The 27,113-nt window shown below is 38.7% G+C and overlaps 1 protein-coding gene across 1 annotated transcript in view; it reads left to right on the top strand.

Moving 5' to 3' along the window:
• LOC129775160 (40S ribosomal protein S12, mitochondrial) overlaps positions 1 to 17,052 on the top strand; it is a 72,550-nt gene extending 55,498 nt beyond the window's left edge. The window contains exon 3 of the mRNA XM_055779528.1: positions 16,624 to 17,052. Within this exon, the coding sequence (XP_055635503.1) occupies positions 16,624 to 16,985 (362 nt within the window). The 3' untranslated portion in view covers positions 16,986 to 17,052. The remainder of the gene's footprint in view (positions 1 to 16,623) is intronic.
• The last annotated feature ends 10,061 nt before the right edge of the window (positions 17,053 to 27,113 follow it).

Here is a 27,113-nt window from a genome sequence, read left to right as displayed (position 1 = left end):
CGGAGCGTGAATTTATTTTTTGCAAAAAAAAATATTCTGATGTTAATGTGATGTGGGGCGAAGTCCTTGTCTAACGAAGATAAGGAATCAAGGCGGCCCAAACATTAGACATAGAATAAATTTCATTACGGAAAAAAATGAAATAATAAATAATGAAATTCATATTGAAAATTACGCTCCGGTGACGTCAATATGTAAGTACCAATGCTACATACTGACACTGTCACTGTATATTGTAATTTTTATTGGTAAAACTGAGAAAAAATTAAAAAAAAAATCTTCAGCTTTTCGCCAGTTTTTTCAAAATTTTTCCAGTTTTTTCCAATTTTTTCCAAATTTTTTTTAAAAATTTGGTTGGCATTTCTGCTTCTAGTTACATATTTTCGATTTGAGATTTTTTTTTCTGTTTTTTTTTTAAAACTATTGTGGACGAAGACAATAGTTCACCAGATAACAATAACGAATTCAATTAGTCTAATAATTCAGCTTTCATTCGCTGAATAGAATGTCCCAGTTTGATTTTTTTCTTAATTTCACAGTTTCGCCAACGAGCTTGTCTCTTATTGCTCCGCTATCGACCGTATGAGTATAACATTGTTATGAGAAACTTATTCCTTTCATCTGTCATACATAATTCATGAAGCAAAAAAACAGTAAATAGATGTTATAGATCATCGAAAAAAATACAGATCAGCTACTAGTGAATGACAATGCCGTAACAAAAATGACTATCGAAGATACGTACTTTACCTAACCTACTTTAGTTTCAATTTGATAAAATTGTAAAATTTATAATTCTAAAATGTAGAACAGGTATGAGCAATAAAAACGACATCATCAAAAGAATCGAATGATGACAAAAGATATCGCAAACATGTTAGATGGTTTTTTTTTAAATTATGCAAATAGTACAAATCTTACAAATTGTTCTGTTATAAGAAACAACGATTTCGCTGCTTATATCAGCTTGTTTTCTATAATCTGGATTGGATTGTGCTGCTGAAATCAGGCATTGGTGTATTGTTGCGCACAACTTCGATGTGACAACGCACCTATATCAAAACCCTATGTACCAACCGTAACGCACAGTGACGTAGCACAAGAATTAGAAAAGCTATTGTATGATAAAGGAAATCAGATAAAGGAAATTGAATAGCGCAAATTCAAAAAAGGCGCCAAAGAAAAGTCGCAGATAGAACAGAAGTGTCGTAGATAGAAGATAGAAGATATTGAAATAGAAATACGAAAATTGTGTTCAAAATAAGAGATATTAAGGTATTTCAGTGTACAGTACTAAAATATTTACATTCAAAAATACTTTCAATTCAGGCTTATCGAGGAGGGAAAAAGATATTGAAACGTATAACGAAATATCAGGAATTATCGAGAACCTACAAACGTAAGGATTGATTTATTTCGATAACTGTGAATTAATGTGAATATTTTGTAGGGAAATTTTAATACATTATCATCGCAATAAATATTAAAATTACGGAAAGCGTTTCGATTCGTTGCTGGAGCAACATTTTAAAATTTCCGTTTTTCGATATTTAATTTGAAAATGCCATGTGAAATTTCCTCACCTTCCCAGGAGCAAAGCTGTGCGCTGTGTAAGTCTCCTGACAATAGCAGAATGGTCTGCTGCGATGACTGCCAAAAATGGTATCATTTTACATGTGTAAATGTAGACCATAATATTGCCAATTATGATTGGAGCTGTCAGGAATGCCTGAAGGCCAAAATTCCCGCTCCTACGCAACTTTCGGCAATCGGTTCTACCCCCACAATTGTACCACATCGCCCTTTAACAATCGAAAGTCTACCTGTATCCTCACCGCTGACTACTACGGCAGCGTCGTTTCAACCAAATCTGCCTAGCGTTTCGATGGAACAAACGCAGCACACCGTCATGCCAGCTTCACTGCAGCCATCAACATCGCAAGCTTTGTTCGTACCACAGTGCGCTCAATCACACCTTGCTATCTCGAGTACATCGCGAGCAAACCAACACGCAGCGCAAAACGCAAATCTATCGTCGACAGAACTGCAAATCAAACTACTAGAGGAGGAATGGGCTCTTGAGCGAAAATTTTTACAAAAAAAGTACGAGGTATTGATTAATGCATCTACTAAGCAACCATTAAACATTGTAAATTCACCCACGGAGAGAGTGACCGCTGGTGGCGACACGTTTCCACATCCTACTTACCATTCATCTCCGTTACACTCCATCCGACCAACTGTACACGAACTTCATACAAATAACCAGCTACACGAAACTGGTGAGGCTACTCTGTTGAATAATAGCCAACTTGCGGCCAGACATGCTATCGCTAAAGAATTGCCAGTATTTAGTGGCAATCCTGAAGAGTGGCCACTTTTTATCGCAACATTTGAGAACACAACAAGATTGTGCGGCTATACACTGGAGGAAAATATAGTACGGCTGCAACGCTGTTTAAGAGGAAAAGCATTAGAAGCCGTCAGAAGCCAGCTGTTACATCACAACAACATGTGTTCTGTGTTGTCAACCCTGAAAATGCTATTCGGTCGACCAGAAATTATAATTCATTCTCTAGTACAAAAGGTTCACACGATTCCTGCTCCAAGAGCAGAGAAATTAAATTCAATAGTTGAATTCGCATTGGCGGTACGCAACCTGGTGGCAACGGTACAGGCGTGTAATATTGAAGAGCATCTCTACAACATAGCGCTCCTTCAAGGACTAGTAGACAGGCTACCACCGATGATCAAACTTACCTGGGCAACACACCGGCAAGCATTGCATAGAGTTACACTGTTAGAATTTAGCGATTGGTTGTACACTATAGCTGAAGCTGCATGTTCAGTAACTCTTCCACAGTATTCTACCGAAAATAAACCTCAAAGAAATTATCCTTACCTGAGCGCATATTCTGAAACATATCCACGTCAAATAACGAATAGTCGTCACACATGTATAGTATGTGAGGGAGATTGCAGTACAGTAACCAAATGCAGAAAATTCATCAGCTTAGATCATAATGCACGCTGGGTCGTATTACGTCAATTTAAGTTGTGCCGATGTTGTCTGGGAAACCATAGAGGATCGTGTCGATTGGCAAAAATTTGCAAAAAAAATGGGTGTCCATACAAGCACCACAAACTTTTGCATAATGATGCTAAGGACAATCCCATCCCAAACGAGATTAACGATTATACGTGTAGCACTCACCAACTAAATGCTCACTCAGTATTGTTTCAATATATTCCTATCACGTTACATAACGGTGAATTAAGTATACAAACCTACGCATTCATAGATTCAGGATCATCCATAACATTGTTGGAGGAAAATATTTCGAAGGAGTTGAATTTGACTGGTGAAAAACACCCGTTGTGTCTTCGCTGGACCTCTGATGCCTGCCGTTATGAAGATTCGGCTACTCGGGTTAGTTTAGAAATATCAGGCTCGCCAAAAAACAGCAGCAAACACCGAATAACCGACGTTTATACTGTAAAGGATTTGAATCTACCCCGTCAGTCTCTCTCAATGACGGATCTAAGTGAAAAATATAGTCACCTGAGAGGGGTGGGAGCAGAATCGTATAGGGATATTCAACCACGAATGTTGATAGGAATGAGCAACATACGTTTGACACACGTGCTAAATAGTCGAGAAGGTAAAGAGCATGAACCAATAGCGGTAAAAACACGTCTTGGATGGACCATTTTCGGTACTTGTTCCCAGAGTAGTATGTCTCACAACTTCCACGTATGCTATCACTCCAACAAAGAAGATGAAGATCTGAACACCATCGTTAAGAATTTTTTCGCTCTTGACAGCTTAGGTATCGTGAAAGATGATCAACCTTCTCACTCAATCGAATATGAAAGAGGTATGAAAACGTTACGGGCAATTACAAGCTTTCAGAACGGACGGTATCAAACAGGACTTCTCTGGAAGTATGACAATATTCACTTACCTAATAGTAAGCCGATGGCTTTAAAGCGGCATAACTGTCTCATGAAGCGAATGACTCGTGACCCATCTCTTGCTGAAGCATTGAAGGCAATAATGAGAAACTATGAAGAGAAAGGCTATATTCGGAAACTTTCATTGGAAGAAAGCAAAGAGCGAAATGACCGCACTTGGTATTTGCCAATTTTTCCTGTCATTAACCCAAATAAGCCAGGGAAAATACGACTGGTATGGGATGCAGCTGCAAAAGTAGGAAGCATTTCGTTAAATTCAGTTCTTTCAAAGGGACCTGAGCAATTGACTGCTCTGACTTCGGTGCTATACAAATTCCGAGAGCGGAGAGTAGCAATTTGTGGCGACATTCGTGAAATGTTTCACCAGGTGTTGATTAACGAGGCCGATCAAAATAGTCAGCGTTTTCTTTGGTGTGGCGAAGATCAATCGAATGATCCCAACACATACATCATGAAAGTGATGACCTTTGGGGCGAGCTGCTCGCCCAGCTGTGCACAATTTGTTATCAACGAGAATGCTCGTCGTTTCGCTGCACGGTACCCGGCAGCTGTTGAAGCGATTCAGAAGAATCAATATGTCGACGATTTGCTTGCGAGCGTAGATACAGAGAACGAAGCAATCGAGTTAGCAAAATGCGTCCGGTTAATACATCAACATGGTGGCTTTGAAATGCGTAACTGGATTTCAAATTCGACACCAGTTCTGGAAGCTTTACAAACGAGCCGCAAACCAGAGATGAATCTGGATATCATCACAGAATTTGCCTTGGAAAAGGTGCTTGGCATGTGGTGGAACACAACAACTGACGTTTTCCAATTCAAATTAAATGTCGAACGAAATCGCGAGTTACTTGCTGAAGGAAAGCATCCAACCAAACGAGAAATTCTTCGCGTTCTAATGTCCATCTATGATCCTCTCGGCCTGATAGGGAACTATCTGATGTTCCTGAAAATTCTCTTGCAGGAGATTTGGAGAGCAGGAACAGAATGGGACGATATGATTCATGAAAAGCAACTTAAGGGATGGATTACATGGCTTCGGATTCTACCACAGATCGAGGAAATACGAATTCCTCGTTGTTATCATACTTCGTCGTGTGGAGATCAACATGCCGTCGAACTACACACCTTCGTAGATGCGAGCGAATTGGGATATGCTGCAGTTTCGTACTTTCGTTTTGTACAGGATGGTGTGATAAAATGTGCTTTAATTGGGGCTAAAACACGCGTAGCTCCCATCAAATTTGTCTCGATCCCACGTCATCGGCAGTCATCGGTGTTCGATTAGCCAAAAGTATCGAGCAAGGGCATTCACTGGACATCAAACGACGTTATTTCTGGACGGATGCACGGGATGTCATATGTTGGCTCAATTCAGACAATCGTCGATACTCCCAATTTGTAGCCTTTCGTACAAGCGAAATTCTAGAAAATACAGAGATCAAGGATTGGAATTGGATTCCATCAAAATTGAATGTTGCTGATGAGGGTACCAAGTGGCAGCGACAACCGGATTTCGATGCTAACAGCCGCTGGTTCAATGGTCCTTCCTTTTTATGGGAGCATGAATGTGAGTGGCCAAAGATGCCAACATCCGACCATGTCACAGTGGAAGAAATCCGCCAAAACCTCCTCCATCATACAATTGATTTCAACGATATTTTGCGACCAGAAGATCACTCCAAGTGGAAGCATCTGCGACGCATAACGGCGCTGGTGATACGATTCGCTGAAAATATAAAACGCAAATTAGCAAAAGCCGTAACACAAACAGGAATACTTACGATGCACGAGTTAGCAACAGCCGAAAACTTTCACTATAGAAGAGCACAAAACGAAGTTTACTCTGAAGAAATGGCAATCCTTACGAAAGCTAAAAGCATAAAAAATCAGCAAATTCTACCGAGGAAAAGTTCACTGTACAAACTCAGTCCATTCCTTGACGACAATGGCGTAATGCGAGTTCATAGCCGAATCGATGTCTGTGAGTTTGTCGGCAAGAAAAGTGCCTTCCCGATTGTGCTTCCACGTGACCATCGTCTCACACAGCTGATTTTGCTAGAAAGACATGAAAGGTACCATCATCAAAATCATGAAACCTACATAAATGAAGTGCGAAAGCAATACTACATTCCTCGTTTACGTGTCCAGTGCGAAAAGGTCAGGCGTATGTGTCAGCAATGCAAAATACGAATGGCAAAACCTCAACCACCAGCTATGGGGAACCTGCCTCCAGCACGACTTGCTGCCTTTGTACGTCCATTCTCCTATACTGGCGTAGATTTTTTCGGTCCATATAATGTCGCGGTTGGTCGACGTACTGAAAAGAGATGGGGAGTTCTTATGACCTGCCTAACTATTCGAGCGATCCATATAGAGATCGCACACTCTCTTAACACAGACTCCTGTATCATGGCACTAAAAAACTTCATGGCACGACGCGGAACTCCAGTGGAGATTTTCAGTGATCGTGGAACCAACTTTGTTGGAGCAAGCAAAGAACTCTCTGATGCGCTAAAGACTGTTGATAAGCAGAGGATCATGCTAGAGTTTACATCGTCAACAACATCATGGAACTTCAATCCTCCTGCATCACCACATATGGGTGGTAGCTGGGAGAGACTTATACAATCTGTTAAAAAGATTCTTGCAGAAATCCATCCTAAACGATCGTTCACCGATGAAGTGTTGAGGAATACTTTAACTGAAATAGAAAACATCGTGAACAGTAGACCTCTAACATACGTACCAGTAGACGATGTATCATCACCAGCATTAACTCCCAATCATTTTTTGCTGGGATCATCCAACGGCTCTAAACCACTGGTCCCCTACGATGATAGCGCGATAGTTGTAAAACATTCCTGGAAAACATCACAAATTCTAGCCAACTATTTTGGAGACGTTGGGTAATGGAATACTTACCGACCATAACACGTAGAACAAAATGGTTCCTTCCAGCGAAACCGATAGGCGTCGGCGATATTGTGATTGTTGTAGACCCTAATATGCCTAGATCATGTTGGCCTAAAGGAAGAGTGGTAGCGACAAAAATATCCAAAGATGGCCAGGTTCGTTCAGCAACAGTACAAACAGTTTCAGGTTTATACGAAAGACCAGCGGTAAAACTAGCTGTATTAGATATCGGTGCAAATATAAACAAGTTGAACCAGAGCCCAACTTAGGGGGGGACTGTTGCGCACAACTTCGATGTGACAACGCACCTATATCAAAACCCTATGTACCAACCGTAACGCACAGTGACGTAGCACAAGAATTAGAAAAGCTATTGTATGATAAAGGAAATCAGATAAAGGAAATTGAATAGCGCAAATTCAAAAAAGGCGCCAAAGAAAAGTCGCAGATAGAACAGAAGTGTCGTAGATAGAAGATAGAAGATATTGAAATAGAAATACGAAAATTGTGTTCAAAAAAAGAGATATTAAGGTATTTCAGTGTACAGTACTAAAATATTTACATTCAAAAATACTTTCAATTCAGGCTTATCGAGGAGGGAAAAAGATATTGAAACGTATAACGAAATATCAGGAATTATCGAGAACCTACAAACGTAAGGATTGATTTATTTCGATAACTGTGAATTAATGTGAATATTTTGTAGGGAAATTTTAATACATTATCATCGCAATAAATATTAAAATTACGGAAAGCGTTTCGATTCGTTGCTGGAGCAACAGTGTATATTAAGATAGGTGTTCGAATGGCGTCGAACGTCATCCATCCTAACAAACGAATCGGAAAATGAGGGATACAACCCGGGTAGCAATCAGTACTGCAATATGGCCTCAAACCTTTCGTTAGATCAGGGCTCACGTTCACGTCTCTCAACCACTGGTCACTGGATGCGGAAACAAAATCGAAACAATCTGTTCCGCCAGAAACAAACAGAAATCAATTCATCCGAGCCAACCATCGTTGATAAAAGAAGAGGAGATTAATATTTCACGGCCTCTCTTCGCCACATTGCCTGTATGTTCTGTCATTTGTGCACCCTATGGCCTGCGGCGGGGACAGAGAACATATCAAATATTGAAGAATATGATGAAGCACAAAAGAGGTAAAATACCGTAAAGGATTTTCGCCATCAGGCAACAGCGGCCAACACCAGCCAGGTGGACCCATCTCTTATTATTACTTTTACTGCCAAAGCTATGTCCAAAGGATTTGACAACAGTTGGCCCAGCCCTGAAAACTCAATTGCCTCGGATTAGAGAACGAATCTCGATATTTTGATCTATTTGACCATACGGTGTGTTCTGCCGTGGATTCTCTAGAAATGCAAACAACTCTTTGGATGTCTCAAGCGAATTCCACAAAACGCTCTCGAGCATGTATAATTATGATTTCGATCATTTTCCATCGCAAAGGGTCAATTTTATGCAAGAAACCACGCCTGATATCTGTGTTCAGCTGCAGTGACCACAGAGTTATGGTCTCAACCATCGGTCATGTGTCATTTCATCAGAGGCTGCGAACAATGGCTTCAAACAAAGGGAAATCGTTCAATCATTTATCTATCACCTTTTGTAGATCTTTCTTTGTAAATCACCATCTAATAGAGATCGTAACGCCACAAAATAGCGTGTTTTTTGTCGATTGTTTTTTCTTTTGCTCCCTGACAACCATAACATATTCTTCTGGTGTTCCTCTCTGGTTGCGTTTTCTTTTTCTTGAGAAGTTCCGTATGTGTGTTTCTTTCCAAAAAGGCAATCGCAAGAAAATTGATCCGTTTGTTTGACACCGATTGCTGGCTTTGTGCGGTTAGCTTCGTTTCTTTTGTTTCGTCCGATCCCTGGAGGGATCGTCACTTTTTAGCATTGGTTGACTCGTGTATTCGCAGATTGTAATGCACAGCAATTTGACAGGTTTATGGGTGGTTTTCAAGATTTTTCCTCTGATGTTGCATTCCTGAAGATAAGAATTTTATTTTTGTGAGATATCGAAAAATACATAATTGTTACGATCATTCATCGAAAATCAGGCATATTCATTTTATGTTTCACATGTAACGAAAACATATATTGGAAATGGTGGAAATACCATTTGACAATGTCATTGGTTATTCCATTTAAATTAATCGACAGTTCCAATAGTGGTGGAAGTGGATCATTTTATTCCAGCAAATCACTGCCCATGTTTGCATAGGAGACGTAATCACCAACACCATTAGTGTTGGGAAAACGCATTTTTGTTGTTTTTGGCCTTCATACATAACCATGAAAATTTCAATGAAATAATCTGTCAACTTGAAGGATATCATCGGCCAAAAGAGGGCCTAGGAGATTTTGCGGATTAAAAAATATTTTTCCCATTTGGAAAACGCTTGCGTCTATTTACGCGGACTTTCAAAAAGATCGATTTTGTCGAATCGATTTTCCAAACGACGTGGGGATCGATCCACTGATTAAATCGGTACCAAAGAATCGATCTTTGCCGAATCGATTTTTGCTGAATCGATCTTTGAAAAATTAAAAGCTTTTTTTATTTATCTGCTTATTCTATATGAATGTCGTTTTTCTTCAAACAGGGAATACAAATTTTATATTTCTATTCAAACATCAAAAGCATTCTGTTTTGGACCTCAGCATGAAGGACTTAATGCATTCATCTTGTCCCGTCAGGCAGTCGCTTTAATAAATAAATTAATTGGAAAAACATTATTAGATTCAACAACAGCCAAAAACGATACCACCCAGAACTCAGCTTACACTGACCCCATAAAAACCAATCGTACCATACATCTGTCCTTTGGTAGGAGTCGATTCTTAATTTTGACGCCAGCTCTAAAAAACAACCTTTTGTCTGTAATTGATGTCAACATCAAGTTCAGTGATCCTTTGCGCAACTGGTACAACCCCTCAGTAGCTGCCGCTAGTTCTGTCTCTGTCAGCATTTTTACAGAAATAAATCGTACAAGAAGCGATCCAAACGTTGACATTATGTTTCAAAAAAAATGTTAGTTTGCCTTTGGTGAGATTAAAAATCGATGTATACTTAAAAACAAATCTACAAAAAGATCGAAAAGATCGAAGGCAAAAAAAATCGATTTTCTCGATTTTCTCGAGTACAAAAGATCGATCCAAAAAATCGGAAATCTGAATGGAAAATATCGATCTTCTAAGAATCGATCTGAGATCGCCCAATCCTAGTTCGCATAGCTCGACGTAATCACCAGGTTACTCTGTCTGTCTGTTAGTATTTACATTTTCGATAATAGTCAAAACGTCTCCGTCGGTAGTTTCAGTTGTTAGCGGATAAAATCAGAAAGGTTTGGGATAAATTTAGTGAAATGTCTGGAAAAAGTGCTCTGGATTTGTTGCGAACCTACGATAGCTCCGACACGGAAGGTGAAAATGAATTCATTTCACCGGCCACGATTCAGGACGACGTGGAATTACAGATGGCAGTAGATGGCTCAGGCTGAGACATAGAGCATTCACAAAGCGGATGTCGGATAAAATCAAACGCCGAGAAAAAAAAGTTATCCGATCGAAAATCTATCATTAAGGCTATAATCTTCTCCAGAGACTCTTCTTATAATTATAACCATCAAATGATAAAATTGGAGATATTAACAAAAAAAACAACTAAAAGATGTTTTAAAGTGGAGTTTTAGAAAAATATCGATTTGTTTTATTGAGCCTGGGTTAACTGGGTTAAGATGTTATAATAAATTATAATAAAAAATTAAACAACTGAATTTGTAGTAAAATTTCTATACAGCAGCTGTACTGCCCATGATTGCATTGGAGACGTAATCGACAACATCATTAGTGTTCGGAAAACGCATTTTTGTTGTTTTTTGGCCTACAAGCATAACCATGCAAATTTCCTTTGAAATGATCTATCCAGTTAAAGGATATTATCGACAAAAAGAGGGCCTAGGTGATTTTGCGGATTAAAACATATTTTTCCATTTGGAAAACGCTTGCGTCTATTTATGCGGACAATCAATCGTTTCAATGAACATTTGTCCGCATAGCTAGACGTAATCACCAGGTTTCTCTGTTTTTAGCGTTAGTGTTTACAATTCTGATAATAGTCAAAACGTCTCCGTCGGTAGTTTCAGTTGTTATCGGATAAAATCAAAAAGGTTTGGAAGAAATTTAGTGAAATGTCTGGAAAAGGTGCTCTTGATTTGTTGCGAGTCTATGATAGTACTTTTGACGTAGAACTACGTCTTTCATTAAGGGTGCCAAATCAGAAAACAGGTCACGTTTTTATGAAATAAAGTTAACGTTAATAACTATTTTTGCCGAGAACGGATTTTGGCGATTTGTATACCAAACGAATCGGAAATTCCCTAAGATTTGTTTGATATGCTATACATTACAATCCCATAGTCTGTATATGGTTTGAATTGATGAAAATTGGAAGAATTCCCATTTCCTCATACATTTGTTCTGTCCATTTGTGTGCTTTCCCGAACAGAGCTGTCAATAACGAGCAACTTATCGACGAGCAACGAAAGGGAAATCGTTAGATGTAAAGTGAACAAAGGAAAAGAAGAAGAAGGGGAATATTTGCCTAGAATATGAACAGTGGATCTCGCTGAGGCAAACTTTCATTCTTCGTGAGGAAATCGACTGAACAACATCGTTGCTGGGCGAGCTGCACGGCGAGGGATCGAATGCCTTTCTCAAAGCAATGGGGGTGGAGGAGTAATATGATGGATAAAGTAAAGTTTTCCAAGGGCCTTTTTGAAGGTTAGAGACGAATGAACTGAAGAACTTTAAAGTCTCAAGCAAGGAAAGAAGGCAAACTTTCAGTATCGTTCTGTATTCAAAGCAATGACAATCGCTTGTTCTTGCTTGTTTTGCGTCATCACATGTCTTCGTTTCGGATTGAGCTGTGGACGCGAGCATTGCAATCATTGCATCAAACTGACGCCATTGCATTAAGGTTCTGAGCTACACAATTGTGTAGGGAATCATCAATGTTCTAGAATTTTGTCAGTGATTTGGTTTCGCATGACGGTAGGAATACTCTCTCCACAAAGGATGATAGCTAAGCTAATGTAGACTGACAATATTAACAGAAAGGGCTTCTGTTGAGCAGAGCGCAGAACGGAGATAAGTGTGTGTATATTTAGTTGCTTCAACCCATCGATATATGGATATTTGTGTGCGTACGTGCGTGCTACGCTGAAACCCCATTTGTATCTGCTCCTGTGTGCATTGGCCCTGTAAAGATGCAAAAATAACCTATTTTTATGCTATGATTGCCGATTTTTTTGTGTTGCAAATTATGCAGTCGTAATGATAAATATAAACAAGGAGGGAATATAGCGGGAGGGAAATATTTACGCTAGGGTAAATATTTACGCTAGTAATGAATCTCTGCTGAGGCAAATATTCAGCAATCAACATTGTTTGTTTTCTGTCATCAATGCATTGAACTGACGCTATGGTGAAGCAGGTGTTAAGGTTGTGCACCAAGAAATTATTTGTGGAATACCAAATTATTCAATAAGTTATATTAAGTAATTAATTTATTTGGGTTCGCGTGCCAGTCGCAAAACTGCTTTCAACTAGGATTGCATTTGCACTAATCTTGATCATAATGAAGCAGTGCTACTCTTTTCAAGGTTGTTGAGATTAACAGATAGAGTTTATTTCGTTTATTTAGTCACCAAGAAAGTAAATGTCGTTCTGGAATTTTGTATGTGATTTGGTTTCGCTTGCCAGTAGCAAAACTTTCTCCACTAAGGATGACAGCTGCGCTTATCTCGAGCAAAGGATTGTTCTGCGTAGTGATCCCCGATTTTTTTAAATTAATCGTTCATCAGCTAATCGAATACTTTTCAGCAGTTTGTTATTCGATACGATTAATCGCCCCAAATAATCGATTAATCGTCACACTGAGCGAAATAATTAGTTAGACTTATGTTCCTCATTTGCTAGAAAGCCATCTGGAATCAAAAAGTGTTCATTGCGCCTGAATATCAATTATTATCTTTTACGTTCCCCTAAACTCGTTAACGAAGCTCAATTCGCATTGACGCCTTTGAGCTTTGTTTACGATCCCAGAGGAGCGTCAAAGATAATGATTGAATTTCAGTATAAAACTGCAGCGGCCATACGTTTTTTTTTCTCTGGGTTTGGATCGATTAATCGACGTAAACTATTCGTTCGCTTTGATTATTGGTTGCGCAGTATTCGTTCGATTAATAATCGATTTCTGTAGGAAGTATTCGATTAATCGATTATCGGGGATCACTGCGAGCACAAGAATGAATCATCAAACATTTATCATCAAATTATTCTACAATAAAAAAAATTCAGAGCGACCAAACCGGTAGAATGGTTATTTCAAAATTTTCGTTTCATTATAAAATAAAATCCGCAGTAATAAACAAGCAACTTGAATTAAACCACAGCGTAGTTCTTCGTCAACAATGCGATCGTGTCTTGAACACAACCTCCTATAATTTTTTTCCTGAAAAATACTTAGGGATATGATAAGAACAGCAGGTTCGTGTTTTTTTAATTAATTGAATTTGTAAAGGAAATCTGCAATGTTTGTAATTTTAGCAACATGATTTACCGATATCACGATCAATCGCAATCGCAAGATGGTGTAGTGACTTACTCCAACGGTATGAGTAAATGCTGAGTATCTGGAATAATACAATGTTGAATCCGAAGAGTGCCGAATGCTAAGATTGTTTCATTATCTACTTGAAGATTCAAATGCAGAAATTTAGGTATTTATAACATTAAAAAACACAATTGTTTCTCTTTGTTCATCGTGTACAGAAAATAGTAATTATATGAGCAGCGTGTCAATGGTTTCTTATATTCATCTATTAGGAAACACTAAGTAATAAGACACTATCGTGACAGACATGTTTGAACTCTACAAAGAATGTGATTCAAATGTAAGGGTTGTGGGGGCAAATAGGTCATGGCGGGCAAAGTGGTCACCTGCTTGTTTGGTACTATAACTATTGAATGTTGAAACCGTATTGATAGTCACCTTATGTTTGAAGAATTTAATGACTTTTGAGTCACCCTGTACTTCAGTAGAGCTGTAAAAATGTCAAAATATAAATAAAAACAAAAATTGCTCTCTCGAGAGCCATTGGGCCGTAGTTCTGTGCGCATGGTATCTAAGGAATTTCGCGTGAAATTTAGTATATTCAATCTGATATGTTGGACAAATCATCAGTTTGGACAACTGTTCCCCTATTCTAGGAGAGGTGAACAGATATTTTGTTCAATCTCAGCGATTAATTAGCATAGAGATTTCTTCCGTATTTGAGGGCAGAGTGGTCATAGGTGAATAACAAATTACAATGTTCTGTTTACTAAAGTTGATATACCTCGTCACATTCTGCTCTTGAAGAGGTTTCTTTTGTGGTATTGACCCTGGAAAAATATGCCACTCCAACTAAACGAAGCCTTATTATGCGGAACGTTATGTGTTTCTTACTACTTTTTTGTATGCATGAGAAAAATTCAATTGAGACTATGGGTGAATAGTCTTATCAAGTATAATTTGAACAAATTTGCTATAATATTCTTCGAAAAACGGGAATTGAATCGGTTTGTGGACGCTGGAAATGGACATATTCCGTAGGGTGACCACTACGCCCCCACTTCCCCTGGATTTAGCTTATAGCTCATAATACTGACAATTGTTGATTTTCGAACGATGTATGAAAGCTGTATGGAACTATGTCAAAATTGCTCAAATGTTTTCAAACAAAAAACAGGAAGTGGGTTATATCTATGGTATAACCGCAATGATGACGTAGGACTATCGTTGATTTAGTGATCATTTGTTTGAAGTTGAATCTGAATTCATTCTGAATGAATGAATAAATGAATATTTGGGGGACTCCGAAAACGAGAGCGTTACGTTGGGTACAAGGTTTTATGCATCCAATATTGGATACGAAAATGTCCTACTGATGGGGAAGAATAATTTTCAGAAGCTTTCCTGCTAATTGCACTTGATTGAAAACCACAAAACCAAATGTATTTGGTTGCAGTATTATATGGATAGAAAACATTAGAATAAACTCTTTCGCATCAATGTATTTTTCAATTCCCAGGGGAACTGGTAGAGTATTTTTCAGCAACGATTAGTTCTTTCCTGATTTTCCTCGATACTCGAAGCCCACCAGTGGTTAATTCTAACTCGATAACCACCTGTTAATAGCACTTGATTGAAAAATATTTAGTCGCAGTGTTACATGGATAGAAAACATTAAAATGAACTCTTGTGCATAAATGTATTTTACAGTAACGATTGGATCTTTCCGGAGTTTTCTCGATGCTGAATGGCATCCAAACGAAGAGTTCCGCACATGTATGTGTTTGTGTGGCGGCTGCTCCGATCTCTTCCCGGGGAACCGTTTGTGGCATCACTCTCCTCCTGATGGATTCTCTTCTGGCCTAAGGTGCACAAACAGGCTCTTGGTGACACCGTTCATCCGCGCTTTCATGATAAACGAAGAGCTTCACCACAATAGCGACAACATGCTCCAATCGCTGTTCAATTATAACTGAGTGGACTTCCAAGCGACGCTAGCCTATATACCGATTGATGATTTCAATAGCCTGTTTTGAAAGCAATTTTAAGACTATTGAAACAAGTTTTTGGATCAAAAAGTAACAAGTATAGAACGCGTAGACATTTTATCTTTCGAATAAAGTGTTTATCATACCGGTTCGTTCAGTTGTTTAGGAGCTATTAACGCTCAAAATCTCGGTCTCCGGCGTAACGCTTTCGTTTTCGAAACTTTGATTTTACACCCCGGTATAGAAATGAAAGACGTAGTCCTACGTCAAAATGTTTGTTTGCATGTTGAGCAAACGTATTACATTGGGCCTGATCACGAACGTCACTTCACGGTGAAAACGAAATGAATTGTATGCAATTTGTTTGCATTTCATTCCGTTTTCACCGTGAAGTAGCGTTCGTAATCAGGCCCATTGTGTAGAATGCGAAACAGCGAAAAACTCGATTTTGTTCATTTTGTCGTTTACGTCTCCTATATAAGCATGGAGCAACGTTTCAATAGTTGCTTCTATTCATCTATTCATCTATCAGGAAACGCTATGTGATAAGACACCATCATGAAAGGCGTGTTTGGACTCTGGTAAGAATGTGATTCAAATGTAAAAATATCTTGCAGCACCTAATACTGACAATTGTTGATTTTCGAACGATGTATGAAAGCTGTATGGAACTATGTCTGTTATGCGGACAAACAGTGATTTTTTGGAAGCGTTTTTTCAAAGTTGCTCAAATGTTTTCGAACAAAAAATGTTTGTCTCCTATGCAATCATGGGCAGATCAGTCTTTTACTTATATGTGATCGTTTGATGTAGAGATCGGTACTCGCGTGTCGGAAATAAACTGACGATAAATAAGGTAATTTCTATTACTCATAATGCTTCTTGGACTAATACTCTTCAACTGACAAAAATATAAGAACACTTCCAAACATATGATATTAAAAAAAAACATTAGAAACTATATAAATATAATAATTCACCAATATAACCAATATATGAAATTAAGTTTATGCAAAAACAACACCAATGAACAAAGAGCTGCACCTGGGTCCACTAAGAAACCCTTCTAACGCGTGCCTTCATTCGCCTCCCATTTCAGCCTTCTCATCGTTCCTGCAGCGAGCCGAGAAGTCCACGCTGAACCGGATGCATCGCACCGGGCCACTCATAAAGATACGTCCCCCGAGACAGCCACTGGACGGGAAACCTTTCGCCAAAGGTGTTGTGCTGAAGACGCTAATCAAAAAACCTAAGAAACCCAATTCGGCCAACCGCAAGTGTGTACTGGTGCGGCTTAGTACCGGCAAGGAGCTGGTGGCATACGTCCCGGGTATTGGCCATAATCTGCAGGAGCACAACATTGTGCTGGTGCGAGTCGGGCGGATGCAGGATTTGCCCGGTGTCAAGATTAAATGTGTCCGCGGAGTGTACGATTTGCCGCACGTGATGAAGCAGAAGTGAGAGATCCCCGAGAAGATGATAAGCTGCTAATCTTTAATAAAGAAGAGTGAAGGTGTCGAAGAAATAACCTATGTAACATGGAAGCGAAAGAAAGTCCCCAGCTAACGTAAGTTTTTCCAGGAACTTCCCTTTTGCTAAAAAATATGAACGAACGGAGCAAAAGAGTTGCCGAAAATGACTCAACAACTTTTGCGTTGTTCCCAAAAGTCTCTGAAGAAACCGATTTGCTAGTCTTAGGAAATTGTAAAACTAAATAGCTCTAGCCAAAAACCACATCGGTCAGCAGAAAAACGACAAACAATGGCGCAAAAGGTGAATTCTGTTGAAAGAAAATTGCCAAATCATTGGTCCGTTTGGTTATGTTGATTTGCATAAAAATGTGAATGATTTGCGAATTTTGCGGTGGCAATTTTCCACGTTGTCTACCGGTGTATACGATTTCGGTTGAAAGGAATCTTATTACATGCTGAAAATTATTATTGAGAAATGGCTGTTTAGGCCTTCTTTTTTCTGCTCGGTATGTTATCCGCAGTTAAACAGATGTCGAATAGGGAATTACAAGGAAAATAGGCGAAAACATTACTAATCTCAACGTTTAACAACAATCTGAAATCACAGAGAGTCAATCAATCAATTCTAGGGAATTTTCAACTCTCCGGATACAATTTCTCGTAAAATTACACCTCGGTAACACCCTTTTGGCAAGCTCATCGAAGGAAGAGATTTTGTTTTGCGTGTTATGTTTTGCTAACACCATAATTGTACATCTCTAACTCCAGCGAAGGATTATGCGAGAAAACAAACAAATCCTTCCTCAATCTCTGCCAAGCAAACATTATCTAAACACTTCCTTGAATTGTTGCTGGAGAGCAACGAGTTTAAGTCGCCAGCAAACAGATTTCTTTTTATCCCTTAACCAGTGGGACGGAAGCTGCAGTCAAGAGTCCAACAAAAAATGGGAACAATCTGACCGAGAAAATGTCACATTAACACCTTCGTGCATTGCATTTTTTTCTCTCGTAAAACTCCTAGAAGTAATCTCCTTCCCGAATTTTTTTTCTCGCACCCCTTCTTTATCACGACGATAAAAGATGAGTCTCGTAAATCCCTTTCCCAGGGACACGAGGTAGCGTTAAGCCATTCTTCGGAAGAACCCGTTAAAGGAGACAAAAGTGAGGATCAAAATTGAAAGGTGTGAAAATCGGGATCGGATTTGACATGTGAAAAATAGTAGATCGTATTTTCGCTCGGATGCCATCAACAGTTAGGTTGCAGCTCCTGGAAGCTGCTTGTGTTTAACAGAGGTATAAACGGTGAAGAGTTTCTCAAAACTTCAATAATGGCGTGTTGAAATTTTCTCTTACTGATGAATTATTGAGCAAACTATCATGCCTATAAAAATCCTCAATTGGCTGGATATTAAACAAACAGAAACTCACGCGTTTTTTTCAGTAGGACATAACATTGGTAAATTTTAGTCATGAGGTCGTATGCAAACGTCAACAACAAACAATTTACCATCATTACGATTCAGAGCTTTTATCGGTTTCTGATGTATTTTGCGCGAAGAAATCGAGACATTCGTGCCGTCATTTACTGTTTTTTTTTGTGTTTAAGAGGGGTATTCTAGTGTTGAGGCACTGATTTCCGACTTTTTTTTTGGAGTTGTGAACAAATAAAAAAAAGAGTACTTTTACTACACATAGAAGCCGTCTACCAGTATTATTTTGTTTTCACAGAACAAACAAAGCTCGCGAGGTGGTAAGATCAGTTTCTGTTGGGGTACGAAGGATGCTTGCTAATTGATGACTTACTTCAATTGAGAACTTAATTAAGGATGGATTTCGGACAGTTTTCTGGCCAAAAATGCTTACCTAAAATGTGTGCCTGGCAGATTAAAGATCGTATTCATGAATAAATTTGCTCGTAATTCCGTGATTAAGCAAGGTTTTTGCCCCGGTGGAGCGAAAGTCAAGATATTTGTGACAGTCGTATTTGTTTGATCGACTCCACATTGTACAAAGAAGAATACCTCTTGAAGTTCTGGCTTGATGAGACGAGATTCCACTACGGTCGGGAGGTAGTTCAGTGAATCCTCCACATGCCAAATTTGTATCCGTTTGCTTCATTTGTTCATAAGTTATGCAGATTTTTTTCATTTGTATGGCAGCCCCCCACTCAGAGAGGAGGGAAAGGGTATCTAACCATCATAAAAACATTTATGCAATTCAAAATGAAATCGACAAATGAAAAACATGAGTATTTTTAATTCGAATGAAAGTTTGTATTCCGTTTGGGTTGGAGGAAATATGAGTTTTTCACAGCAATTGGGATTTTTTTGACTCAAGTGTAACTTTTGAAAAGAACGTAACTGATATTATTAAGAGAAACCTTTGATAACTTTACCTCCAAAACTATGAGTCGTACCGAAATCTTAGAAAGAGTTATAGAGTATTGATGTTTGTTCGCGCCACGTGTAGCGAGCGCTTACGTGTTCTGACATGTCAGGACAAATAAATTAAAATCCTCCATTTTGTCAGCAACAGAAATTTTCCATTCACTACCCGAAGCAATTGCTCTCCATTTCATTCCATCGTATCATCCGCAACGTGCGAGAGCGAGATGAAATAAGTAGCAACATTACAAACGAACAGCACCCGAGCGAGCCGAGTCGAACCGACAGGATAATCACCCCACCAATTTCCGACAAACATAAAAGCAACGCACAACGTGATTCATGATCCCAGTTATTTTCCTAACCGCCAACGACAAAGTGATTACCAAATGTTGTGTAATGAGTGAAATATAAAGAGAAAATTTGGACTCCAAAAAATTGTGTTTTTCAATTTCCACAGTGTGCTTAGCCAGAACCATCCAACCGCAGTTAGCCCGGTTTATGCGCTAACAATGTTAAAACGTGAAAAAATATACACTGAGAAAAAAAATTAATACTCCTTTTTTTTACTCACAAAAAACATCTTTAATTTGCAATATCTAAAATAGGTTTTTTTTATATCATATCATATCATTTTCATATCATAGAAGTCATGTAGAAAATTTAAAAAATTAGTACAAGGTGGTAAAACTATTTTTGACGAACTTTGTGGAACATCGAACTTTTATGAGTTTTCGAAACTTTGAACTTTTGTAAGTTAATAATAATTTTTAACCTCAAATTATGAATCCTGATGTGATTTAAAACAAAAAAGCTCTTTATCGATCTCCTTCTAAATGCAGCCATTCTCGAGATATTTAAAAAAATATTTCTAATTTATTGTCTTAGTTATAGTAAATATGGGCTTTTAATATGTTTGTCGTGTTATACCATCATGTTCATGAAATTTTATGAATTTGCTTATAATTTTCAAAAACTTTTCCAAATACATCATTATGGTAAAAATATATGTTTAGGAGTTTTAACCCACATGTCTTCAAAATGTTTTTCAACGTAACTCATTTCTACATGACTTCTATTTTATATGAAATTTTATTCTTTTCATATAAAATAGAAGTCATGTAGATACATATTTTAGATATTGCAAATTAAAGTTTTCTTTGTAAATAAAAAAAAGAATAACTCTTCCTAAGACACAATTTCGGTACGACTCATAGTTTTGGAAATATAAATTATCTTCCTAATTATCTTTCTTTCCCATTCACATTTACTGTGGAAAACTCATAACGGAATACAAATTTTCATTCGAATCAAAAATACATGTTTTTTTTTATTAAATCGTTTATTTTTACAGGCTCAGTTACATAAGTTTAAAGGAGCCAAACTCCTGACTGTATTGTTACAAGTATATATAAACATTTTTCCTTAATTTTAATGTTAATGGTGTAGAAAACCGATTACTCGCGGTCTACTCGAGTTTAGAATACATATGACATATTTTCTTCAGGAAAAGGAAGGGATAAAAGGATATGTTGACAATGTTCACTCTCACATTCACACTCACATTCATTACACTCAATTCTTGAGCCTATCTTATATCTAATATGTTTTTACATTTCACCTTATTCTATTGTTAATAAGAAGGGATTTGATTTCTCGCGAAGGAAAAGGAAAAGGAGAATATAAGGATATAAGGACAATCAGACACGAAGATCGATAACTTTTAGGAAGACATATATTTGGGACATGTAATCAAGGTCTAAACCAGCCAACACATCTCTCACCGGCACATCGGGCTGCCTTCCTCTAGCCCGAAGAGAGTTTTCTAAATTCGATCTGGCAACAAGATACTCCTCGCACGACCATACAACGTGTTCGACGTCGTGGTAACCTTGGCCGCAGGCACAGATATTGCTGTCGGCAAGATCAAAACGAAAGAGTAGCGCGTTTAACAAAGGTAATGACATAACAGCGTCTGGTTAAAGCACTCAAAATTTCTCGTATTCTCTCAAGGAAGTACGGCGAGTGCTTTTCCGGTCTCACTGAACGGATAGCTTCGACAGAGCTAAGACTATCCGTTACAATGTAATAGTGTTCAACAGGTCGTGAGGCGACGCTGTCCAGCGTCCAGTGTATTGCTGCCAATTCAGCAATATACACTGAGCAAGGATTCTGAAAACTGTGAGAGGTGCTAAAAAATTCGTTGAACACTCCAAATCCTGTGGACTCATTCATAGAGGACCCATCAGTGAAGTACATATTATCACAATTGATACGCCCATACTTTGCATTGAAGATCGTAGGAACGATCCCCGATCGATGATAATCTGGAATTCCATGGATTTTCTCCTTCATGAACAGATAAAAAAATACAGAGGAATTGATGTAGTCAGGAAAACAAACACGGTTGGGAATATACAAAGAAGGATCAACCTGCATGGAGATGAATTCATGATATGAAGTCATGAATCCAGAATGAAAATTTAGCCCGATCAGCTGCTCAAAATTTCCGATCACCAATGGGTTCATAACCTTACACCGGATGAGGAACCGAAGAGATATTAAATTGAAGCGATCTTTTAGTGGGAGTACGCCTGCCAAAACCTCGAGGCTCATGGTATGCGTTGAGGGCATACATCCCAACGCAATACGGAGACAAAGATACTGAATTCGCTCGAGTTTAATGAGGTGTGTTTTGGCAGCTGATTGAAAACAGAAACTGCCATACTCCATCACTGAGAGAATAGTTGTTCGATACAACATTATAAGATCTTCGGGATGGGCTCCCCACCAGGTGCCGGTAATTGTACGGAGAAAGTTTATTCTTTGTTGACATTTTTACTCAGATACCTAATATGGGCCCCCAAGTACATTTGGAGTCGAACCAGATCCCAAGATACTTGAATGACATAGCATGAGTGATCGGTTTACCCAAAAGTTGAAGCTTTGGTCTTGCTGGTCTATGCTTCCTAGAAAAAACCACCATCTCTGTTTTCTCCGTGGAGAATTCGATCCCTAGCCCAATGGCCCAGGTTGAAAAATTGTTCAAAGTATCTTGTAAGGGTCCTTGCAGGTCGGATTCGTTTGATCCTACGACAGACACCACTCCATCATCTGTAAGTTGTCTTAGGCTGCAATTTTGTGTAAGGCAATTGTCGATGTCGCTTACATAGAAGTTGTACAAAAGGGGGCTTAAACATGAGCCCTGGGGGAGGCCCATGTAAGAGAACCGACTTACTGCCGAATCTCCGTGAGAAAAGTTCAAATGTTTCTCACAAAGCAAGTTATATAACATATTATTCAATAGAGGCGGCAGACCCCGAGAGTGTAATTTGTCTGACAAAACCTCTATTGGAACAGAATCAAAGGCCCCCTTTATGTCCAAGAATACTGAAGCCATTTGTTTTTTTCCGGCGTAAGCCATTTGAATTTCTGAAGAAAGCAACGCAAGACAATCATTCGTCCCCTTGCCCCTGCGGAACCCATATTGTGTATCTGAGAGTAAGCCATTCGTTTCAACCCAACGATCAAGGCGAAACAAGATCATTTTCTCCAACAATTTCCGTATACAAGACAGCATTGCTATTGGGCGGTACGAATTGAAGTCGGACGCGGGCTTTCCGGGTTTTTGAATAGCTATAACTCGTACTTGTCTTCAATCATCTGGAACAATATTATGCTCCATAAACCGATTGAATAAATTCAACAAGCGATGTTTCGCCACATCAGGGAGGTTTTTCAGCAAGTTGAACTTAATTCTATCCGATCCCGGAGCAGAATTGTTACATGAAAGGAGAGCAAGAGAGAATTCTACCATCGAAAACTCGGAATCAAGATCGCACCTATCTTGTGAAATATCTCGAACAAATTTTTGTACAGGAACGGAATCGGGACATACCTTCCGTGCCAAATTTAAAATCCATCGATGTGAATATTCCTCGCTTTCATTCGTTGAAGAGCGATTTCTCATGTTTCGAGCCACTTTCCATAATTTTTTCATTGACGTTTCTCGTGACAGACCTCCCACGAAATTTCGCCAATAAGCACGTTTTTTCCCTTTGATCAAGTTTTTAAATTGATTTTCAAGGGATAAATACGTTTGAAAATTCTCAATGGTTCCACTTTTCCGAAAAGCTTTAAATGCATTCGATTTATCCTGATAGAGCTTGGAACATTGGCTATCCCACCATGGATTGGGAGGCCTTCGACGAATAGTGGAACCTGGGATGGGTTTCGTTTGAGCGCGAACCGCGCTGTCATAGATCAAACGAGAAAGGAAGTTATACTCCTCCAATGGAGGTAAACCATCTTTGGAATTGATGGCTAGAGCAATCGCGTCCGCATATTTTTTCCAGTCAATGTGTCTTGTGAGGTCATATGCCATGTTTATAGATTCAGAAGAATTGGACCCAATGGTGATGGAAATTTCGTTTGGCAAGTGATCACTACCGTTGGGATCCTGGATTACATTCCACTTGCAATCTAACGATAGTGAATTCGAGCAAAGCGAGAGGTCAAGAGCACTTGGGTTAGCAGGAGGTTTAGGTACACGTGTTGTTTCCCCAGTGTTCAAAACGGTCATATTGAAGCTGTTACAAAGGTCATATATCAACGATGAACGATTATCGTCGTACTGTTCCCCCCAGGCAGTTCCGTGAGAGTTGAAGTCTCCCAAGATCAATCGTGGCTCAGGAAGGAGTGAGCACATGTCAACAAGTTGCTTGCGGCTAACCGCAGATCTCGGAGGCCAATACAAGCTTACTATACAAAGGTCTTTGCCTCTGATGTTTGCATGACAGGCAACAGCTTCGATCCCTCCAATAGGTGGAAGGTCAATTCTAAAAAAAGAGTGACACTTATTGATCCCCAATAGTACCCCTCCGTATCTGTCATCGCGGTCCAAGCGTATTATATTAAAATCGTGGAAAGAGAGATCATTTTGAGAAGAGAGCCAGGTTTCGGACAGTGCAAAAACATCACAATTGACTTTATGAATTAGAAATTTGAATGTATCCAATTTAGGGATAAGACTACGACAATTCCACTGTAAAACAGTGATATCTCCGACCTCTCTATTTGAATTAGACATCAAGAGAGATAATCATTGCAAGGAGGGGCCATGTTTGCATCAATTGTTGCAAAATTGTCTTCAATACTGGAAGCATTGAGATGACAATGGTTCTGATGGAGTCGGAAACATTAAAAGAAGTTGACTTGAAGATTTGATCCAAAAGGTCAGACAACTTTATAAATCCCGATTGGGAAGTTGAGCTGGACGGAAAAATAGGGACAGTTGGGGTTTTTGATGTCCCCTCGAGTGCTGGGTCGTTCGAAGATGAACTATTCCCACGGAAACCAGGAGGAACCTGATTTTGCTTGTCCGCTGCACTCGATTTTTTAGGCAAGCTAACAGGGGGTATCACCGGAGGGACTTGTCCTTGAACTTTGGGAGTGGTCACATTTTTGCGCCGGGGATTCCCTTTGGAAATAACCGTTGTGCCCCCATGTTTTGAATATCTGCATTTTTAGGACGATTTCATTTGGAATAACTCTCTACAGAAATTTGTGTTTCATTTATATAACAGCCCCCACGAGTAATGCAAATTTGTGTGTTTCATTCGTATGCCGATGTTGATGAATGGCTGAGGTATCCATACGTTGCCCGACGTTTATAATTATCGGTTCATTCCCATTGCTTTTAAACGATGGGATATGGTTTGCTGAGCTACTCCAAGTGTAACTGCAAGTTTTTATTACGTTTGTGACGGATCTTCGGATCGGATCGAATAAAGCCTCCAGTTCTTCATCTTCAAACTTTTTTGGCGGTCCGGAACGTTCTTCGTCTTCCAAGTCAAAGTACCACTTTTGAACCGTGCAAACCACGTCTGACACGTTCGCTCAGTTGAAGCATGGTCACCATAAACTTCCACCAAAATGCGATGACTCTCCGCAGCTTTTTTCTTCATATTGAAGTAATTGTTTAATTACACGCAAAAACACTCTCGTTGGTACGAAATTCGACATATTCGAAGTGGCAAAAACTATGTTTACGCTTCAGCTTTTTGGCATATATTAAATAAAACGCGCAATGACAGTAGCTTTCCACCGAATGTCTGGAAATTTTATTCACTGGAATAATAATCAAGTTACGCCATCTTTTGTACAACCGAAGGAACTTATCGGTACACCTAATATTTTTTTAACTTTTTGTACACTATCTTCATTATTGTTATGTTTAATCCCAATGAAACCGTTTAACTTTAAAAAATTGTCGTTTTTTATTATTTGGCTGAAAATCTTTCCATATAGAAATTTTCCCAAGTAACATTTCTTGAATACATTTCATTTTGATCTTCATTAAAGTGCAGATTGACTTAAAGTTTGATGTTAAATAAAGTGAAATTGCGGAAACAAATTATTTGGACCTCTTATTAAGGGAGGACCTCGATCGGGAGGGTCATTGTTACTCACTGTTTTACATCCGTATATTTATTTTTGTTTTTTAGGTATGAAAGAAGGATTTAATTTTTTGGTACATTCCCTTAAGATCACAAATAATCTTTCCTACAAAAATGCATATATCCAGAATCTTTCAGGAGGTGATAGAGGATCATACAAGGGTAGGGTGATAAGTAATATACATGCTTGTAGAAGACAAACTAAATAAACTTCAGCGCGACAGGTGGTATGTAGAAGTATTATTTCTCCTGTACACGTCGAGTTTGTCTTGTTGGAGATAACTTGGCGCCAATTATATTGCAACACGACAACGCTCGTCCACATACTTCGCGTGCAAATGTAGAGGCTTTGAAAAACCTGAAGTTTGAACCGATTCCACCAATTCCCCGTATTCTCTCGACCTTGTCCTTTGCGATTTTTTCTCGTGAAAAGTGGTAGTTTTGTTCTTTATCTCAAAATATCAGACTCGTATTTTTTTAATTTTTTTATATTAGGGTGCCCATTTACATTTTAGGGTGGTCAAAAAATCAAATTTTTCGCCTTTTTCCGAAAATGATTTTTTTTTCAAAAATTCATAACTTTTGAACTACAAGGCCGACTCCGATGATGATTGACATATCAAATTGAAGCCAATTAGCCAGTACTTTTTCGTTCAACTCATTGGTTTCAAATTGATATATCGACCATCTGAATCAGCTCTGTAGTTCAAAAGTTATGAATTTTTGAAAAAGTGGTTTTTGGAAAAAAGGGAAAAAATGATTTTTCGGACCATCGGTTAATTTTTAAAATCATAACTCACGAACAAAAAAACGCCTCTTTAATTTTGGATATGTTGTGTAGAAAAATCTCAGCTTTCAAGATCTATAAATATAAAAATGGAGTGATGTCTGTCTGTCTGATTCTTATGGACTCGGAAACTACTGAACCGATCGACATGAAAATTGGTATGTAGGGGTTTTTGGGGCTGGGGAAGGTTTTCGTGACTGTTTGAGACTCCTTCCTCCTCTCTAAGGGGGAGCTGCCATACAAATGAAACACAAAATTTTTAATTTTCTCGAGAATTAATCAAGCAAATGAAACGAAATTTGCCGTGTGGAGGTTTTAGGGTGCAATAAATGATTCTAGGGTGGTTAGATACCCCTTCCCCTCTCTTAGGGGGGGCTGCCATACCAATGGAACACAAATTTTTGCATTACTTGAGAATTAATCAAGCAAATTAAACCAAATTAGGCATATGGAAACTTTAGGGTGCAATAAATGTTTCTATGGCGGTT

This window comes from Toxorhynchites rutilus, chromosome 3 (assembly GCF_029784135.1).
Source record: "Toxorhynchites rutilus septentrionalis strain SRP chromosome 3, ASM2978413v1, whole genome shotgun sequence".
Lineage (NCBI taxonomy): Eukaryota > Metazoa > Arthropoda > Insecta > Diptera > Culicidae > Toxorhynchites > Toxorhynchites rutilus.
Note: the sequence above shows the minus strand (reverse complement) of the source record. Positions and strands in the feature narration are given on the sequence as shown.